Source organism: Atta cephalotes (genome assembly GCF_000143395.1).
Source record: "Atta cephalotes unplaced genomic scaffold scaffold00031, whole genome shotgun sequence".
Lineage (NCBI taxonomy): Eukaryota > Metazoa > Arthropoda > Insecta > Hymenoptera > Formicidae > Atta > Atta cephalotes.
Window position 1 is genome coordinate 2,007,300 of NW_012130095.1, and position 21,526 is coordinate 2,028,825.

The window sequence follows — 21,526 nt, forward strand, 5'->3', positions numbered from 1 at the left end:
GGTTTAAAACGGTTTAAACGGTTAAACGTTTAATAACGTTAACGTTAAGTAACGTTAACGTAACGTAACGTAACGTAAACGTAACGAACGAACGAACGAGAGAGAGAGAGAGAGAGAGAGAGAGAGAGAGAGGACATGACAGCCCTGTAAGAATCTCCGCACAATAAAAGGAACAAAGAACAGAGAATAAGAATTTCAATCTATTAGAAATCATGTATTGTAAAATATACTCTCTTGAAATTATTCTCTGTTCTCTGTTCCTTTTATTGTGCAGAACCCCTAATCGCAAAATGCTGCTGCGCACTATCGCCCTCTGAAGAAGTGAATGTTAACTATACAACAGGTTGCATCGCATGCTTCAACATGCTCCTATCATAACTCCTACTCACTCCAATGCACTCATTAGAGTGAGTAGGAACTATGGCAGGAGCATATTGTAACACAAACCTAACAATATCCATCTTTTTACAGTGCTCCTAATGGAAATAAATCGCTGAAATCATTGAAATCTTTATTAATTTAATAGATTTTAGTTATTTTAGTGATTTCAACTATCTATAGGTTTGAGCCTCTCTCATGTCCTCTCTCAGATTTCTCTCAGATTATAGTATGTATAGTTTTTCAAGTAATTATTCAGTTTATCCTCCGTACTTCAAAATCAACAAAATTATGTTTCTTTTCAAGAATAGGGGTCCTAATTGATTAAAAATAAGTTCTTATTAGTTAATCCATACCAATTGCCTCTTCCATTTTCATTTTATTGAATGCTATTTCTAACACTACGTAATCGCACCTCTATGTGATCAGCAAAGTTTGTATGTAGATGATGAACAAATCATAATTTCGAGATCAAGTTGATAATAATAAAACTAGCGTGTACGTGATACAAATTAAAGGAATGTTTCAAGACACTTGTAGGCAAATTCAATTGCAAATACTAATTGATACTATTAGACACAACGCGTTTGTACAATACAGCGATCATCACAAGTTTGAAGAAATGTTGGAGATGTTTTCTCCCTCTTCTGCTTCTGACCCTCTTCTTTTTTGTGAGAATGGCCCCGACTCTAACACAGTGTCGATATGGCCAGAATCGAAAATGCCGCTTATACGATGAGTAACAAAAAATAATATGCAGAACACGAAAATCTAAAAGAGTAGGATAAACTCAGTTGCGCGTTTGAAGCCGGTTACACTTTTCAAAAATAATGACACAATAACACGTCCGATCAAGTCGATATAGATAGGTTACTTCTGACTTTCTTTGATCTTTGATTCCAGAACATTCTCGAACTTTTTCGGTAGTATTTCTTATTTCTCGCGCCATCAGTGCTAAGCAATACTACATCCTTCGCCAGAAAAGCACGCACATCCCAGTCAAAAATGATGGAAGGACATCGATTCGATGTCGATTTCATTATCAGTTCTGACTGAGATTCTTCTGCATATTTTTCGATTCTTTCGATCATCGATATATCTAAGGATGAAATCACGGTATGGGAATCAGCATGCGGGACAGAGGATGCGATTCGAGCAATCAATCAGCGCTCTCCGCATTTTTTCTATCCTATATCTTTCTCACGATTGGTTGTTCGAATCACGCATCCTTTATCCCGCATGTTGATTCCCGTGTGATTTCACCCTAAGACCGGAATTAGACTATGCATTGAAGAATGAGATTGAAGATTGAAAGATTGAAATTTGATCAATCAGAACAAAAAGAGCCAAAACTTCTTTGTCCTGGTAAAATTTCAATCTTTAATATTTATTCTCATTCTTCAATGCGTAGTCTGATTCCGGTCTAAGAGGCTTTGCATAATAAAAGAAAGAATAGAGAACAGAGATTAGAGAATTTCAATCTATCAGAAATCATGTATTGTGAAATACATAGTTTCTGATAGGTTGAAATTCTTATTCTCTATTCTCTGTTCCTTTTATTGTGCGGAGACCCTTAAGCTGGAAACAATCAGAAATCATGAATAATAGAATGGACGCTTTCTGATAGATTGAAATTTTTTATTCCCTGTTCCTATTGCCTGTACTTTTCATTGTGTTTCCAGCTTTATTCTGTGTTCTCTGTTCCCTATTCCTTTTATTATGCGGAGTCCCTAAAAGCGAAGGGTATTCGTTTATGCAGCGATTAGCGCAGAGAGTATCATTTAATCTTTGTTTAATACTCGGTGAACAACAAGGATAAAATAATACTTATGCGCTGCTATACTAATCGCTGCGTAAATAAATGCAAGGGAAAGGTTATGTCAAAGAATTGGTTTGTTCGACTTGTTTACACTTTTTTACACTTTTTACACTTAAAATGAGATAGATATATATTAGCGCTAAAAAGAGAGAAAGCGAAGATGCTGAGTGTAAAAAGTGTAAGCAAGTCGAATAGACCTAATTATAATCTTCATCGATTCGTTTGCTACACATGTATGTATATTATATGTATGTATATATACGTATGCTACAGTTTTTCATACATTTCGTATGCATTATGTGATCTTTATCGAGAATCCAGACTCAGGTTAGGAAATCTGTCACAGCCACTGTGTGATTCTGAATTAGTTCTAATCCTAGTTCTACAATGAGTCGGTATCAGTAGTCTGTAATCAGTGAAGAAGCAAGTTTAAAGAATAGTCATCGATCGGTTGACTAACCGACTTCTAAGCACTTCTAAAGGCAAAAATGGACGTTGGAATTGGTGCACTGATATAAGCGTTACGAAAAAAACCGGGGAGATCAGAGACCGTTCTTAGGTTTCTCTTCGATTAAAGCAAAACAAGATACACGAGAGGATGCGGATAATTTAATGTGATATATAAATCTCAATTAAGTAATTTTTTCAAATAAACAGTAACTGAGAATCGATACAAGTCAAATTTATGTGACGTTATAGGTTAATTTTTCGATTGAGAATGATTGTATGTCCCATTATACCGGCTTGATTTTTGACATGTAAGACTATATATATAATACGTAAAGGAGTAACAGTTTTGAATTAATCTTTATAAGGCCCAATTTTTCATTTGGTTAACTTGTGGATATGTTAGTCTGATGTTTCATCCAATAGGCTTTACTCATAGGTTGCTTTCCATTTAGACAAAATTTGACACAAACATCTTTCTTGACATTCAGAGAGTAATAAAGACAGAATGACACTTGTTGATTTGTGTCAATTTGCATCATCAAATGGAAAGCCTTAGATAAAATATCAGATTAACCACAAATTAATCAGAAAATGAAAAACTGGACCTAAGCCATAATAAAAATAATCATTATGAAGTAAATTAATATTGATTTTATCAGTGTCTATTTATTTTTCATAATGAAAAAATGTTCATAAAGACCGTTTCCTTTTCATATAATAGCTATATAATAAAACTGTTGATTAATTACAGGAAATGATACAGAAAGCAGAGGAACATTTCTTTCATTTCTACACAATATTAAGTACAACATATGATAAATAATAATGAACAAAGAAATGCCGTTAAGTGTGGAATGGATATCACAAAATACATATATGCACAATTCTTTCGACCACTTGCTACCGGAAGATAAAAATCAAGATTTCTTAATCATAAAACAAGAAGCAGAATTCTTTCAAAGTACTCTGAATTCACAGCAATCTGCACAAAACAAAATCATGCATCTGCAAGTTTTGTCTAAAGAGAATAAGGAAATCAAACAACAGAACAATTATTTAGATCCAACAGTAAGTTTTAATTTTACTCTATCTAGTAAATGAATTATAACATTTAAATCTTTCTATATTACTTATCTAATTTATAAGTACATGCAATAAAATTATTATTATTATTATTAAATACTACAATAGTATTGAGATTAGACATTTAATTTAAGAATAGATATTGTTATCTTATATGATATATAATTTAAAATATTTTATGTACTAAAAATCTAATTAAAACTATTCTATGTATTTTGTAGTGTTTTCAGCCCTGTCAAATAGATTCTTTAAATCAACTATCCAAAAGATTGACTGATGATTCAGAGAAATTGTATAATAAAGGTCGCATCGACGTAATAGAGATGACAATTGATTCAACATTGAATTATAAATATTTTTTTGTTTATGAAGATCAATTTTCCAAATTTGTTGTACTAAAGGCTCTCCGTAGCAATACAGCTAAAGAGGTTGCGGCGAATCTATTAGATGTATTGGGGATCATAGGAGCACCACAAGTATTACAGAGCGGCAATGGACGTATGTTTGCTGAACAAATTGTATGTGAACTACGTTCGATGTGGCATGATTTATTCATACTGCATGGAGACACGTCTAAGTGCGAAGTTAGCTACAGGGATTTTAAGAGCTCACTTGAATCTTGGATGAAAAAAAATCCAACTAGAACCTGGTGCGAGGGACTGAACTTCATACAGATTGTTCATAACACTACGTATCGCTATCAGAATGGCAGAGTTCCATATGACGTATTGTTCAGACAAAATGCACGCAAGAATTTTCAAGGTATAGGAAAAGATACAGAAAATTTGACAACAGAAGAAGAATGGATTAAACATTTGTCGGATAAGATGGATGGAGGTGAGGCTGCAATGATGGAAGACACACAGAGTACATCAAATAATATCAATGTAATAATGCAATATAATGTATAATGTATAATGTATCTCAATATTATAAACATAATATAATGATTGAAATTGTTCTATTTTGAATGTTTCAGCAGTGCGAAGAAAACGAAAATATACGAGATACACAGAATCAAAATACACTTTCAAAAACCAACAATGCAAATATTCTTAGTTGTGTCGTGAAGAATGATGATCTGAATAATGTACATATGATGGATTCAACATCTACCGATAAAATAGTCATAAAGAATGAATCAAAAGACAACGAAGATACTCAATCCCTCAAATGCGAGTACTGTCAAAAGCAATATATGAAAATAGGGCATTTGAAAAACCACATAAGAATTCACAAAGCGAAACAGATTCTCCATTGTAAGCTGTGCAATAAAACGTTTAGCGTTCTGAGATTGTTTGAGAAACATATGAAGCAATCACATGGAAAAGATAAAGCTGAAGAAAGAGGGATACCAATCAGAAAAACAAGAAACATTGCTAATACAAGATCTATGATTCAACTAACACAAGAAACATCCGATCTCAAAATGAATGAAAATTGTGATTTGTCGCTTGATACGAGAGAATCCTTTGGCAAAGACAATAAGAGCTCCAACCAAACCGGGAGACGGAAACTGCCCGCGGAGAATCGTGTATCAAAGACACAACCTCTAAAGTGTACATTTTGTAAGCAGAAATTCAGTTTTCCGAGCGTGCTAGAAAGACATATGCGATCGCACACAAATGAACGACCGTACGAGTGCGAAGTATGTAAAAAGAGTTTTAAACAACTGGGTCATCTCAGTCAACACTCACTGACCCATCATGACTATCGTTCATTCCAGTGCACAGTATGCAGCATAAAGTTCGACTCGCTAGATTTGCTGAAGCAACATACACCCTCGCATAAAAGCGACGCCACGACAACGACATCAAAGGTACGCGATGTTTATCGTCTGTTTGAATGTGATATCTGCAAAAAGGTATTCACAATGAAGAGTGTGCTAGAGCGACATATATTCACGCACACGCAGGAACGTCATTATGACTGTAAGGTGTGCGGCAAGCGATTCAAGCAAGCTGGTCATGTCAAGTCACACATGTTGGTACATACTGGCGAGCGTCGTTTTCAGTGCACCATATGTTCAAAACGTTTCAGTCTGTCAAACTCGTTGAAGAAGCACATGTACGTGCACAATGGTGAAAAGCCATATCAGTGCGATGTTTGCGGTGCACGTTTCCTTGAGAAGCGCAACCTTAACGGCCACTTGCTGACGCATACCAACGAACGTCCGTACGGCTGCAAGATCTGCGGTAAACGGTATACTCTGGCGGACACTTTGCGCCGTCATGTCAGTGCCGCGCATGAAGATGGTCGTACATATCAGTGTGAGATTTGTGCCAAGATGTTCAAGCAATTGGCACATCTGTCGGTGCACAAAAAGGTACATAACGACGAACGACCGTTTCAGTGTCATTTATGCGAAAAGAACTTCAAGCATAAGAATGTACTCAAGTCACACCTGGCAATCCACGCGAATGTACGGCCATTCGAGTGTGATGTATGCAAGGCGACATTTGTCAGGAAGACGAATCTGCAGACGCACATCTCGTCAGCGCACATGAACGAGCGTCCGTATACCTGCACCATCTGCGGCAAGCGCTTTAAGCAGATTAGTCATCTAAATGGCCACGTGGTAGTGCATAGCAATTTGATGCCTTACAAGTGTGATTACTGCGATCGCCGATGCAATCGACTAGATAATTTAAAAAAGCATATGCGCCTCCATACGAAAAATAAGGAATAAAAGAAATATGACTCTTGGCGAATTAATATCTTGTTTTTTTGAGACAAGATATTAATACATCTGAATGGAATATTAGAGCTAATCAAAAAATTACTAACTACAGCAATCGGCATGGATGAATATTATTGTGTCAGATTCTTTTAATGTATAACTCAATCTGTCTTTCTTTTGAATGAATGCTATATATAGATACTAATATTAAATACGAAACAATACAAATATAATTATTTTTGTTTTGCCAAATTACTAATTCTATATAAATTCCTGATAAAGCGAAACAGATTCTCCATTGCAAGCTGTGCAATAAAACGTTTAGCTTCCTAAGAAGCATATGAAGCAATCACATGGAAAAAATGAAGCTGATGAAGAAAGAGAGATATCAGAAAAACAAGAAATATTGCCAACACAAGATAAAGTTATATACAGGGTATATTAGATCACCGTACGACCCTTTTTTCTTAAAAATGGATAGTGATCGGAAATATGGAAAAAGGAGGTTGTTAAAAAGAGGCCGATTTTTTTTTCATAAAGGTGTAAGTGAAAGGAATAGCGTTTTTTATAGATTTTGACTTCCTGAATATGATAATATTAATAAAAAGTTCGGAATCGATAAGGAACACCTTGAAAATTGAGCATAAATATGATATATTTCAATATTCTTATTTACTTTTCAAGATGTTCCTCAAGTGCCACGAACTTTTAATAATTTTATCATATTCAAATCAAAAAAATCTACGAAAAATATTATTTCTTTTACTTATATCTTTTTAGGCAAAAATCTATCTTTTTTTGGAGGATATAAAAAAGATACGATTTTTGTCTAAAAGAATGTAAGTAAAAGAAATAGTGTTTTTTGTTTATGTTTATGCTCAATTTTCAAGATGTTCCCTATTGCGAACTTTTTATTACCATTATCGTATTCAGGAAGTCAAAATCTATAGAAAATTATTCCTTTTACTTACGTCTTTATGGATAAAAATCAACCTCTTTTTAATATCCTCCTTTTTTCCACAATTTCTGACCACTATTTTTTTATTAACGTTATCGTATTCAAGAAGTCAAAATCACTATTTCTTATACCTTTATGGGCAAAAATCGGCCTCTTTCAACATCCTCCTTTTTATTATCAATCTATCTAAATGGCGGCATTTTGGTTTTTTTGGAAACTATCGAAAGTAAACCTGAGTCAAATATGAAATTTTTAATAGAGACATAGATTGAGTAGACATCTGTATTCCCAAAAACAAATAATTTGTGTTTAACTTTTTTTTTATCACTTATATAATTTACGAGAAAAAGAAGGAAATGTCATAGATTTCGAGTCACTCATTTATTCACCAGACATCAAAAGTTTTATCATTTAAATTAAAATTTTTAAGCTCAAATCCTACACTATGAACTAGATAGTTTAAGTTTTTAGAAATGAAGTTAGAAAACTATACATTTAATTTAATTTACTTTAAATTTTTTATTTAAACCCAGATGAATAAGATATTAAATATGTCTGTTGAAATGAAATATCTTTAAATAAAAAAGTTTTTAAAATCTTTTATTGTTAACATAAAAAATATATCATTTCTTATAAATTCTTGTCTAAAAGAGAGGCTTAATTTGGTAATGAAAATTTTTTCATTAACTTCTGATTACTATCTATTTCTGAAAAAAAAACATAGTACGAATGACCTAATATACCTTTTGTAAGATTTCAGAGATAATTGAACAATTGCATTAATTATACGGATATAAATCATAGAATATTGTACATAATATTTTTTCTTTTACATATTTGTTGCTCTTCCAATTTGATCCAAATATCACAAGAAATATTTATATCATAATTTATATTTGAATATCGTTTTATTTTAATTATATTTATATGTAATTATTGCAATTTTCTATGTGTAGTATAAGTATTTCTGTATAGTATAAGTATTTTAATATTTAAAAAATTTTTTTATGTGTAATATATCGCGCAATATATAAATATAAATTTTTTTCTGTGCAGATTATAGAATGCTGACTTTTTGATTCCTAACAATAAGTTTTTAAATTTTATACTTATTGTAAATAAATTTTTATGACGTAAACTATTTTTTACATATTGCATGTACTTATATAGATAATAAAAATATTTATAAATCATCTTTTTCTAAATAAATCATAAAACTTTTGTATTATCATTATAATAAAGACATTTCTCATTATATTAAAGATTTTTTTATTATAATAAAGACATTTTTATGTAAAGAAAATATTTTTATTTTATATTTTAAATTGATATATTATCACATAAGATTTATATCAATGCTATTGCTCAATAAATGACTTAAAAATGTCAAAATTTTAAAAAATTTTGTCTTAACTTTCCTTTAATTAAAAAAATATATGTAACTTTGAAAGCAATGATTTGGTGAATCTTATTGATAATAATCATGGTATACAAATATTTAATTTAGATGCGATATGTCTTATCGGAAGAAAAACATCGCGCACAAATGGCGAGACAATCAATAATGCTTTTTGTACACGTATGCATATTTCGCGGTCAATTGTGTGGCATTTGCGCGTTTAACGTTTTATCTGGGAGGGAGGAAGCTAGGACAGGTTGGGGAACGAAAGTACGACAAAAGGTTAGGATTCAGAAACATTTCTTCGCGTTGATTATAGCAATGGGGTATAAGAGAAGGTTAGGATTTGGGACGTTCCTCACCGTGCTAATCGTGCTGGCGGCGATCTATTATCGCAATACCGACGACATCCTGCAAAAACGATTGTTGACCTTGTTACATGGCCTCGAGACACTTGAAAATAAGTATATCATTACCAGAAAACCAAAAGTCGCTATAGGTTATGGCGTGTGCACCGATGTCTTCATTGACGCGAAACATCTGCTAGGATATTCGGATGAGATCGGCCGACCTGAACACTTTGACGAGATCAACACTGAGCTTGAACTACTCAAGAGCTTCGCTTATTATTTTCGTCATGGAGCTGCAGCCGAGTAAGATTTATCTGAGTTTTATCATTGTTTTGACATATGATAGCCCAGAAGTATACATAGCAGAAAATACGTTGCTTAATGATAATTATTAAAATATATTATTTTAAGTATTAATTATATCTATTTAAATCAATTATATTTAATGAAATCATGGAACAAATTTTTCTTAATGTTCTTTCTATAATCTTTCAGAATTTTTGTTTTAAAATTTTTCAAAATTTTTGTATAATTTTATAAATTTTTTAGAAAATTTCTTAGATTTTTTTATACGAATTGCAACACTTTAAAAATGCTGAGGAAATCTATATCTTTTGAATTCTTCGTATTTATGAATTCTAACACTTAAAATTTTTCTTTAATTTCTGGAGAAAACTTATAAAATTTGAAAAAAAATTATTTTTCAGAAATTTTTATAAATTTTAAATATGACAAATTCTTAAAAATATGATTTTTTGATGATATAAATTTTTTCACCAGAAACTTTAACAATTACATTTAATATGAATTATGTTATAAAAAAATATTTAATAATATTAGAAATCCATTTGATTCACAAAATTATTCTGCTAAGATTTGAACATCTCATAGAATATAGAATAAATATGCATATTAAAATCGCAATTAACTTTTTAAGCAATTATGAATTTTTCATTTAGTTATAAACGTTCTCAAATGATTGTCAAGATTTATTACATTATTTTTAAATCATTCTGTATCATACATTATAATCATGTAATCATTACTATCTTGTATAGAATGACATAAATTTTTCTCCATAGACGCTATATGGCAAACAGAACTTTATTCGATGAATTGGTATCGAAAGCACGTTCCTTTCCGTCGTCTTACTCAACAATTGGAGGAAATGCAGCAGTTATGGCGATGCGATTCGCGCGAGAGGGATGTGATGTAACTCTTGCAGCTAAAATGACCAGATCCTTACATCAGATGATTCCACAGGTGATAAATATAGTAGGTGGGGAAGTGAAACGTGACGATATTCATCTTATCATGGAATATAAGCATGGTGAAGTGTGGGGTCCTTATTCCAGCGCAAGAGCAAACAGGTACTGATAAATTGATAATGAAATGACAGTAATAAGATAAATACGTAATCAACTGATGGAGAATTGAGTTCTTTTGTCTTTTTCTAGATACATTGTTCATAACGACGTGAATAATCCAATGATTAGTTCATTTAATGCCTTCGACAAAGTTCTGGGAACATATGATCCCGATTTATTGGTAGTCAGCGGTCTCCAAATGATGGATAATTATCCATTTCGAGAAGGTAATTTTTCTTCGAGCATATTCATGATTATACAAAATAAAATAATTTCTTTACATTTACGCAATTTTACAGACAAACGCAAGAATCTGTTAATGAACGTAAAGAGACAGATGTTAGATCGTCCGAGCTCTACCAGAATTCACTTCGAGATGGCCTCATTTGCCGAGGATAAATTGCTCTTTGAACTATGTGACCTGGTAGTTCCTTTCGCTGATAGTTTGGGAATGAATGAACAGGAAATAGCGAATTTGTACAATACTATGTATTACGGTAATATCTCGTTGGTGGCCAATTCGACTCCGCGTGTCGCAACAGTGTTAGATCAAATGAGAACACTGTTCAAACTCATACGTCTGAGAGGCAAGTCTATCACAAATTCTAGAGAGCTTACGAGAATTCACGTTCACACGCTAGCGTATCAAGCTATATTTACCGTCAAGGATTCCATTTGGAAGAATACCATGGCTGCTGCAGCCAAAGCATCACTTACTGCACATAGACACGTATGTGCATCGAGTAATGTAAGTATTATTTACATATAAATAACTTTTACAATAACAATATGTATAAAGAACAATTCATAAATGTATCATTACTAATATTGATAGGTTCAAATAGTTATAAAATTTACAATTTTCTTTCGAATGAAATGTTAGAAACTGTCAGACACATAATGTGCTGTCCTACGCGTTCAATGATTTTAAAATTATTTCTTCTAATGTAGGTTGATGTGAACAAAGCGACACTGATCATGGATGATAGTTTCTCGACATCTATCGTTGACGGTACTCGAATAGCATTGAACATCGATAAACCAGTATCTTGTTGGGATGAGATATTAAAGGTAGAGCAAGAGGCTATCTCTATTCAGGTGTGCATCGCTCCTGTATTGGTTTGCACACAAGCTAGTCAGACGGCAGGTGGCGGAGATAACATTTCCAGCGCAGGCCTAGTACTTCAGATCTAAAGTACGGACTCATCGAAATGACGGGATCGTTATACTACACCGCCGTGTTCGCATTACGAATTATATTTCCCATCCATTGTCTACGTAGATAACGAACAAAAATCCTAAAGTAGATCTTTAATAATGTTCGTAGCACGTAAGATTCTATACATTGGTTTTTACATTCCATTTGACTGCGAAAAAGATAGATTGGACACGTAGGACTAATTACACATCGCTGAACTATATAAAGCACGATTTAATTTTTTTATGCACTCGAGTGCGTTTTATCGAATTGTGACGCTCTGCCTAATACAATTATCGATAGCAATTTGGTACTAACGTCAATGTTTATGAACATTGCATTGTTATGCATTTCTCGCATTTATAAACTAATTTTAATCGAAAAAAGTTCATTCCGATATTATATTAAGCTAATCAATGCTGTGGTAGATTAAGCGTTTTTACAAAAAAAAAAAAATCTAAAATCGAAATTTCTTGAGTACTGAAAACTTGAGTAAAACTGGATATTTAAGAATTTTAAGAAATAGTGCCATGTGACCTATATTTGACGATAGTTTCAACTTTCAACGATTTCGCAATATATTATATTTCATAGATATGATGTGTTAACTTTGCAAAGTAGAAGCAATGTGATATTACCTTTAGGAATCGATCGTAAGATTGAATTTAAAACAGAAAGATTAAAAAGAATTGTTTTTAACATATGATAAAAAAAAGATTAAAAAATGTCTCGAAAAATGTCGCAGTGTAAATGTTTCGTAATGTTACGATTTTACATTCCAAATCTATTATCTTTATATTATAAATACTCAATTTAAATATTTCTTCTACATTTGAAAGTGTATTGTACATATATAGCTGAAGTTCCGGATTTGCAACATCAAAGATATACAATATCAATGTTAATACATGATGTGGAATTGCGTTTTTTATTGATATTACACACATATCTGATCTTATTTTTTGACTTATTCATTGGTAACATTCCATAACGTTATTCAGATTTATCAGTTTTCAACAAATGCTTATAACTTTTGTTAAGATTCCTGATTAATTGCTGCAGTCATATTGGATCGTAATGTCATGAGCGAAAAATGACACGTTGAAATTTTTTGCATGCCATTTGTAAATAAAGAGGATAAAACAAAATGAAACATAATGAAATCACGTTAAAACTTTTGCAAAAATGGGCCGAAGCTATCTTTATCCCTTCTGACAGTTAATAGTCATAAAAAAAATAGGCGCCTATTTTCACTTAATATGCTTATTACGACTATTTATTGATGTAAATTGTCAGAAAGGATAAGAATAGCTTTGGCCCATTTGTATATAAGTGTTTCAAAGTGATCTCTCATTATTTTGTTTTATTCAATTCTCTTAATTTGCAAATGGCATGCAAGAAACTTCTTGTCATTTCTAGATTATAATATCGATAATGACCCAATGTGGTCACAATAATTAGTTAGGAACCTTAAGATAGACAAAGTTTAAAACTATTATATATCAATCGTTGCTGTCGCTGATGTTAAATGATATCGATTGTGCAATAGTTTATCATAAATTCCAAAACAAAACTGATGAAAATATATTATAAAACGAAGACAGTTACGATGTTAACAAATATAATATAGCGGATAATTTGTAAATTCTACTGTATATCGTTAAGTAATCTTTACAGACCGCTTAAGCTGGTACCAGACTTAGTCATAATTCATGGCGCTAGCTTTATATTCACAATATTTCAAGATTATCTATCATAATTACTTCTTTTTTCTTTTCTTTTTTGTCACTTTTCTTTTTTTCTCATTCGATTTCAAAACATGAGAGATAGTCAATGATAAAATACTTATCAGACATTGAAATGAATGATAAGTGGATCAACAATAGATCAACCTTTTCTATTGCAGAACAAAACCTTTTCCTGTATGTGAATCAGGAGCGCCATAATACATCGATATAAACTCATAGATCGCGAGTGTGATTTACAAAATTGTATCTCCCTCATCAATGCCCAGCATGCGAAGATCATCAGGTCCGGGTTGTGTATCCACTTCTGCCTCTTGCATGATCTCAGGTGGTGGTTGATCCATATATTCAGGGCCGTATCCTACGCAGCCCAACATACTGTACATTGAAGAGTACATGATGTTAGATTCTTGTTGGCTCTGTTGTTGCTGTTTAGTTTCCGCTGTCTCCTCCTTAGGAAAGATTATATTAAGAGCTTCTTGTAGATCATCCGGCAATGGAATGCTCGGGTCTGTCGAACGTTTCTCCGACGGTTCTGGTATATCAGTCACGTCGGAATGTGGTGGCACTACAGCGCCCGAGTCTACTACTGTTGGCATCGGCGGCGGCGGTGGATTTTGATGATTCTGTACGAAGTTTGCATTTGGTATCGGTGGCGGCTGCGTTATGAAAGTAGCAGGTGGAACAGCTTGACGAGGTGGAAATCTTGGTGGTGCCTGAACAAAAGGCGGTGGATTTGACATGAATGGTGGAGGCGGTCGATTTGGCGTAAAATGCGGCGTTGGTAGTGTATTTTGCGCTGGTGGCGGTCTATTCTGCACTGCTGGTTGTTGTTGGCTCGGAGTAAAGCTGGGTGGTGGTCTATTCAGTGGTGGCGGTGGATGCGAAGGTAACGGCAATTTCGACACGGTCGAAGTTTGCTGCTGCTGTTTTTGTGGCTCTACTATCGGCTGCTCCTCTATAACTGTTTCCTCAGACTGATCATCTAATTCCATATCAACTACTTGTTGGGTCGGCTTAGTCTCGTTCAGCACAGGAGGTGGAGGTGCCACCAAAATCTTCATAGGCTGATTGTTAGTTTTGCTTACCAGTGAAGTTGTAACGCTACTATTATTCAAATTTACTGGGGTAGCTAATTTAGTGATGTGTACAACACCAGGTGGATTGATAATTTCATTAGGTACCTTCGGCGTGTCCTCAAATTTGCTTTGTTGGTAGGGCAGCGGAGTAATATCTTTCTCTGGTAACTTTGGTTCTTCGGCTTTTTTCTTAAATAGAGGTAATCTTCCGATGAACGGTAACTTGCCCTTAGTTGCTACTTGTGGCGCAGATTTCTTGCTCGAGATGACACCTTTCTTTAACTTTGACTCGCTTGATTTCTTGTCAAATTTGGATTCATCATTCGATGAATTGTCATTATCTCCCCGTCTATCTTTACTGTACTTGTCGTAGCTTCTTTTGGGACTGTTGTCACGCCAATTTCTATCACGTCTTGGAGAATCGTTGCTGTCTCTGTCCCTATCCCTTTTTCGACGATCGTCATAGTAATCACGGTCCCTATCCCTATCTCTGTCCCTATCCCGATCTCTGTCGCGCCGGCTTCTCCTCTCGTATCTGCTGTATTTGCGATCACGATCATCTTTATAACGATCCCTATCGCGGTCTCTTTCGTCTTCTTTCTCCATTGATTTATTTTCGGGCGGCTTTACTGTCATATTCACTTGTTGCTTAGTCCAGAATCCCATGTGTGGTTTCGGCATCTCTTCTGGTTTCGGTAATTCGATTGGTTTATTTGTCACAATTGGCTGTGACTGCTTTTCTTCTTCTTTCTTTATCCAGAAAGGTTTGGGTGGTTCCTTTGGACCCCAAGCCTCCAAATCTTCCGATTTCTTTGAATAAGTGTCTTGCTGTAAATCCTCTTCTTCTATCTTATCGTGATGCTTGCGACTTTTCATCTCCTCCTCTTGTTTGGCTTTCAATTTGTCTCTGATTGAATTCAAGAGTTGTCTGTCATCCGCCTCTGACGGATGTTGCTCAGGTAGTGGTGATTGATTCATTTGTGGTGCTTTCGACCAGTTATGTCCTTTCAATTTTATACGTTGATAATCTATCTCCTCATTCAGAATCGCTTGCGTAGATGCTTTAATCTTGTTTCGCATGGCTACACGTATACTTTTGGTAGTATCTTGATCAGATTCTGTATCAGAATTCTCTGACTCACTTGATGTATCACTAGCACTGCTTCTATTTCTGCGTTTTTTGGCTTTCTTTGATTTTTTTTTATTCTTCTTCGATTTTTTCGATTTTGTCGGAGGATCGTCATCCTTCTGTTTCTGCAATTCCAACTGTATTTGTTTGTGTTTATCCTCAGAGAACGCCTTTTCTCTATCGGCCATCCAGTCGGTTTCCCAATGTGGATTTTGCTCTACAAAGCGCTAAACAATATATTATTCAATTAAATTATTTGTATCTGACATATAGAATTGGTGCAAAAAAAAAAAAAGATTACGCAAATGATCTTTTTACTAAATTTCATTAAAAAATTTTGTTTAATAACTATTTTGATTAATAACAATTATTTAAAATAATTTATAAGTATAATTACGTTTTCAATCTTATAAGATAAATCTTTTGCTCTAATCCAATTATTATTAAAAGCAGTCTATGAAAAAAATCACTTACAGAGAAATTCTCAGAATGACGTTTAGACTTCAAATGTAGACTAGCACAATGAAGATCGCCTATCCAGGAATCACAAAGTTTACAGTACCAGGCTGTTGCCGCACTGAAGAACTGTAGCCCTATAATCAAACAAGTCTGCAGTTAGCACTATTTAAGCTTCGAAGCGGATAAACATTATAAGTTCATAAAGAATGACCTTATATTCTGCCATGACACATTCATGTTACTGAAAACAAAAATAATATATTAAAAGATATTCGATATAAATAGCCAATTACATTAAATTTCCTTGTATATTCCCACGATGATCTGTACAAAAACAAAAAGGGAGGAAAGGAAAGAAAGAATCAATTTTATTTCTCAGAAACATCTATACATGATACAAATAATAATGCATATAAATATATATATGTATATATATATATACACACGGATAAATAAAAATACATTATATTTTTATACTAATATATTGCAATTGCTTATTTTCTGTTATGTCCCAGATTTAAAGTTTTCCTAGCGAATATGACTTGTAACATAATTATATATTCAAGTTTATATAAAATGGGCATTTGCAGTATATTTTACAAACATTAATACAATGTTTTTTTAAATAAATAATATTGAAAAGATAACACATTTTCAATATATAAATTATAGCAATAACTTTCTTCGCATAACTTCACCAAACTTACACATAAATATGTATGGTGCAAGGTGTAACAAAGCAATCATATCATCTGGTTTTTTGAAAAATAAAATATGCATTTCATTGAAAAATGTTTCAAACAAAATTTATAAGATTAAGTGGCAGGTTACATAACAATATTAGTATGATTTGGATAGCGCTATTAAGATAATATAAAAGTCACTTTGAAATTTTAAATAAAACCCTTATTTTTTGCATTTTAAGACTTCGAGAGCTTTTTGAAACACTATGAGAAAGATATTTTTCATTAAGTACTTTCCGAGTTATGATACTTGAAAATACACAATATCGCCGACATCATTGTTCAAGATATCCGACTGATAAAATCTAATCGACGCTAAAATCTTATGACTATTGTTCAAGGTCATGACTAAAGCATAAATTCAGAGCGATGCACGTTATGCGCTTTGTTTATATTGAATAGGTCGTGTGCCAGCCGAAATATTATTTCACTTCAGCACCCAATTCATTTATGTGCGCAGCGGTTCTCCGCACGCATTCCATAATCGTGCCCGAATTTCCGCCTTAAATCATGATCTTAACACGTACATCGAGGTTACATTTTCTTCTTATGTTCAATTTTGCAATAAAAAATGAAAATAAAAATAAACATAAGAGAAATAACCTTTAATAATCATTGATATGTCAGTAAAGTCATTACCTCGAACAACATTCAAAAGGTTTTAGCTGTTGAACATCTCTAGACAATGCTCTATTGTCGATTGTACTGTAACTTTCAAACTTTATAACTAGGAAAATATCTAATAAAATATATTTTTACTATAGAGCTTTAAAAAGTTCTTGAGGTCAAAATAATATGCAATAAAAAAAACGAAGGTTCTCATTAAAAAATTTCTAAGTTATTTTTGTGTTATCTTAACACTATCCAAGACCATACTAATTCTATGCTATGTAATGCGCTACTTAAAACTCTACAACTTTTATCTAAAACATTTTTCAATAAAATACACATTTTTTTGAAAAACCAGTCTGATACGATTACTCTATTACATTCTGTATATACCTCAGTTGTAAGTAATAGCACAAAATGCTTTATATACATTATCTTATATGTCATTACTTTTTGTCAAGTAATGCACTCCACGATGATAAGATTTAGTCCAGAAGTTAGCTGATCACCCTAAATTGTGTAAAACGTAGTGTTGTGGAAAATAAAATTAGACACGTGATCACGATAAAGTGATATTGCCAGAAAGTCGGCTCGGAAAGTGCGCTTCTTGAATCCAGATAAAATCCAATGCATCGCTGTGGTGTTTGCAATATTGCAAGAAAATTTGTAACCATCAAGATTAGATCTTGACTTACGATATTAATCATATATATATTTCTCAATTCCAATGTATTATATAAATTATTAGCTTTAATGTTTTGATCAACGTCGCGTTTGACGGTATCATGAACATTCCGACTTATTTAGGACAAATTTTCAAGCAACTTGTGATTGTAGATCTCTTCAATACATACCGAACACCACAGTTATCTGTGCACAAGCTACGGAATTATATTCTATTAGTAATTGCCCACTGTAATTGATCTTACCTTTAATAGGCGTTCTTTTCGTCGGTAGTCCATGATAATAGGGTACTTCTTTTTCTGTCCCTTCGCCATTTCGCTCATGCCATGGCATATCAACAATCTTGCGTTCCTATCACATAAAATAAAATATTAGTAAAAGCGGATTTTATATTAGGCGAAAGAAACTCTCTTTAGAGGCGCGGTATTCTTTTTTTTTAATAAGTGTTGACATATGGTACATCAAAAATTACATTATGTACCAAGTACCTGCTTGTTGTGATCATTACTGTGCAATATATAATCCAGTTATAAATATAGTTTGAACTACACACACACACACACACACACACACACGCGCGCGCGCGCGCGCGCGCGCGTATGTGTGTATATATATATATATATATATATATAACTATATATATAATATATATAGTCTTAATTATAAATCCATTTGTTTTTTTTTATTATGGAAAGCAATGTATATATATATATAATTTTTTCTACCTGGCTCTATGGCAACTAACAATATGTATTATTTTTTACTAAAATCTCTAGGTCTATTTTTTTCTCTAATATTTAATAACTTCAGCATTTCCTTCTGTGCCTTATGACGATTATATTGCTCGAAATTATTACTTACTAAACAAGCCTCTTTGTGTTCATTGCTATGTAGATGATTTAAATATTCCTTTGCTGTTTTAGGAAAGATATCGCAGACCCTACACCAATGCATTTCAGGGTCATAGTGAACGAAATTATACATTGGCTTATCCTCCGATGATCTTCTCTCCCTAATATCTTTTTCTGCTTTGGATTCCTTATCTGAATCAGAAGGTGATGATCTATTGGGCGAAGGGGACTTCCCTTTTGGAAAGTCTTCTTTTGGACTTCTCGAACGCTTACTCAATTCTAGCTTAAACTTGCTCTTCAGATCATCCACGGTAACTTTGTCACCAATAATACCAGTAAGCATATCAATGACATTGTGAATAGACTTCATTTTATTTTGTATTTCAATCTGCAAATGCATTTTAAATTCAAATAAAATTAAATTGAAATAAATATTAATCATGAAGAAATATATTGATAAAATCATGTATTAATTACCTGTAATTTCTGATTTTCCTTTAAAATTCGATTATTTTCACGACCACCGTCCTTGCCTATCTCATCACATTGTTGACGCAAAATTTCCAGTTCACGTTGCAACGTGGCAGATTTCTTAACATATTCCTCTCGTTGTTTGGCCAATGTCGCCTTCTGCTGTTTTACCTCAGCTGCGATTGCTATTAGGTGTTCAATTTGAAGAGATTAAAAATTGAATTTAAAAAATAACTAATTATCATATTATTATTATATATCATATTATTATATTATTATATACATATTATCATACGTATATTATCATATTATATTATTATACAGTGCCTCAAAATTCATGTACAGAAAATTCGGACTACAGAACATGATACTTTATGCTAAAACAATTTTTTCCTTTAGTAAAATTGTGTCCGATAAATAATTTTTATAACTTCAACCTGCTCTCCTGCAAAAACTACTTATCGGATGCAATTTTGCTAAAGGAAAAAGTTGTTTTTGTGTTAAAACAAACAACTTTTTCCCGTAGTAAAATTACATTTAATAAATAATTTTGACGTTAACTTGTATAACTTCAACCTGCAAAAACTGCTGTCAAACGCAATTTTGCAAAAGGAAAGTGTTCGTTTTAACATAAAGTATCATGTTCTGTACTCCGAATGCGCGAATTTTGGAACACTCTATATATATAAATGCAGAAATTATTGTTAAATAAATATTAATGTCAATTTGAATATATTATAAACAAAAAGAGAATTGCATACCTTCTTTTTTTACATCCTCAGGCCTTGTTAAAGATGTAACTAAGCCAGAAGAACTGCTGTCAATTGGCCTTGATGATTCTTGTTGTGGTGTCATCGCAGGAGGTGGCGGTGCTTGTTGGTTGTTATATGATACCTGACTTCCTTGCCAATTGGGTGGTGGATAATCCTAACAGAATTAATAAATTCAATCAATTTCTAATCATTCAATAGCATTCTTATCGACCCTTACCTTTATCGGATGATACTCAAATGAGGACTTTGCCTAATACATGGAAGTCTTGATGATGTAACGGTGTAGTCAATATTATGGGTTTCCAATATCAGTGCCAGTAAAATACATAACGCGGATATTATACTTACTGAGAGATTCACAATATTGCGATACAAAGAAGTATAATTGTGATGCTCCAAGAGAGCAGAAACAAATATGCTACCGAATATAAATTATAATCGGTAACATAGTGGTACTATTTCTGAAATACTTTGCAAAAGCGCGCAAGTTTCGACACCAGAGTCAATTTTTTTCTAAGTAAAGCTAAGAAGAGTGTATTAACTTTTTTATTTCAAATAACTTACACTCCGATAACCAGCAGGCTGTTGATAACTGTAGTCGTAACCTGGACCATAATTATAACCATAATTGTTATATCCTTGGCTGTAGGCAGAAATCGGTGGTGGTGGCTGACTCGTGTTTGGTGGAGGAGCCTATACAAATAAAGCATAAGACAATATTGCAAAATATACAATAAAATGTAGTGATATAATTAATAAGACAATTTTGTATCTTGTTCATAAATCTATCAAATTTATAGCTGTATCAATTTAAAGCTGTTTACCTGATATTGATTATGTACTGCTGAAACATAACTCGTAGAATTGCTTGGATTAGGTACGGTATTTTGGGTTTGGGATGGAGGAGCTTGTTGCTTCCAATCTTGCGTCCTAGATTCCTTTCGTCTTCTATCTCTAGAACTTGATCGAGATCTTCTGTCTCTGGAACGAGACCTGCGGTATCGGTTTCGTCTGGGAGATGGTGACCGATCATACTTTCGTCTTCTTCTAATATGCGAGGAATCATCTGAATCGGCGCTGGGGCTTCTAGGGCCCTTGCGCCTACATTCAGATTCCATTGTTTGCTTCAAATCTCCTATATTATACAGATATGTATTATATTACATGTATTATATTTACATGTCAACAAAAATTAAATGACTCAGTACAGAGATAGCCATTTGCACAAGACCAGTTTTACAATATATCATACTTAAGACAAGTTTGACGCTTATGTCACCTTCAAAATCATATGAAGGCGA

The 21,526-nt window shown here is 33.1% G+C and overlaps 3 protein-coding genes across 3 annotated transcripts; 2 read left to right on the plus strand and 1 right to left on the minus strand.

Annotated features, from left to right (window-relative positions):
- Positions 1-3,472: 3,472 nt before the first annotated feature.
- Positions 3,473-6,419, plus strand: LOC105620978 (zinc finger protein 665-like). The gene is made up of 3 exons (XM_012202453.1): positions 3,473-3,715; positions 3,961-4,617; positions 4,710-6,419. The coding sequence occupies exons 1-3, from the start codon at positions 3,473-3,475 to the stop codon at positions 6,417-6,419; spliced, it is 2,610 nt and encodes an 869-aa protein (XP_012057843.1).
- A 2,669-nt stretch (positions 6,420-9,088) lies between these two features.
- Positions 9,089-11,678, plus strand: LOC105620980 (ADP-dependent glucokinase). Its single transcript, XM_012202455.1, has 5 exons — positions 9,089-9,420; positions 10,200-10,487; positions 10,575-10,711; positions 10,784-11,232; positions 11,436-11,678. The coding sequence occupies exons 1-5, from the start codon at positions 9,089-9,091 to the stop codon at positions 11,676-11,678; spliced, it is 1,449 nt and encodes a 482-aa protein (XP_012057845.1).
- A 1,777-nt stretch (positions 11,679-13,455) lies between these two features.
- LOC105620979 (zinc finger matrin-type protein CG9776-like) lies at positions 13,456-21,343 on the minus strand. Its single transcript, XM_012202454.1, has 8 exons — positions 21,050-21,343; positions 20,790-20,918; positions 20,214-20,379; positions 19,459-19,637; positions 18,992-19,369; positions 18,376-18,481; positions 16,110-16,228; positions 13,456-15,862 (listed from the first exon to the last, which is right to left on the minus strand). Exons 1-8 carry the CDS (start codon positions 21,341-21,343, stop codon positions 13,664-13,666), a joined length of 3,570 nt encoding a protein of 1,189 aa, XP_012057844.1. The 3' UTR covers positions 13,456-13,663.
- Positions 21,344-21,526: the final 183 nt, after the last annotated feature.

Bases quoted from the DNA above. Each gene is read 5' to 3' on its own strand.
- LOC105620980 (XM_012202455.1), top strand. From the start codon at position 9,089: ATGGGGTATAAGAGAAGGTTAGGATTTGGGACGTTCCTCACCGTGCTA. The intron at 10,488-10,574 runs GTACTGATAAAT...GTCTTTTTCTAG, and splicing joins TCCAGCGCAAGAGCAAACAG to ATACATTGTTCATAACGACG. The intron at 11,233-11,435 runs GTAAGTATTATT...CTTCTAATGTAG, and splicing joins ACGTATGTGCATCGAGTAAT to GTTGATGTGAACAAAGCGAC.
- LOC105620978 (XM_012202453.1), top strand. From the start codon at position 3,473: ATGAACAAAGAAATGCCGTTAAGTGTGGAATGGATATCACAAAATACA. The intron at 3,716-3,960 runs GTAAGTTTTAAT...TAGTGTTTTCAG, and splicing joins ACAATTATTTAGATCCAACA to CCCTGTCAAATAGATTCTTT. The intron at 4,618-4,709 runs GTAATAATGCAA...TGAATGTTTCAG, and splicing joins GTACATCAAATAATATCAAT to CAGTGCGAAGAAAACGAAAA.
- LOC105620979 (XM_012202454.1), bottom strand. From the start codon at position 21,343: ATGGAATCTGAATGTAGGCGCAAGGGCCCTAGAAGCCCCAGCGCCGAT. The intron at 20,380-20,789 runs GTAAGTTATTTG...TAATTCTGTTAG, and splicing joins AGCCTGCTGGTTATCGGAGT to GATTATCCACCACCCAATTG. The intron at 16,229-18,375 runs GTAAGATCAATT...GTTTGATTATAG, and splicing joins GAAAAGAACGCCTATTAAAG to GGCTACAGTTCTTCAGTGCG.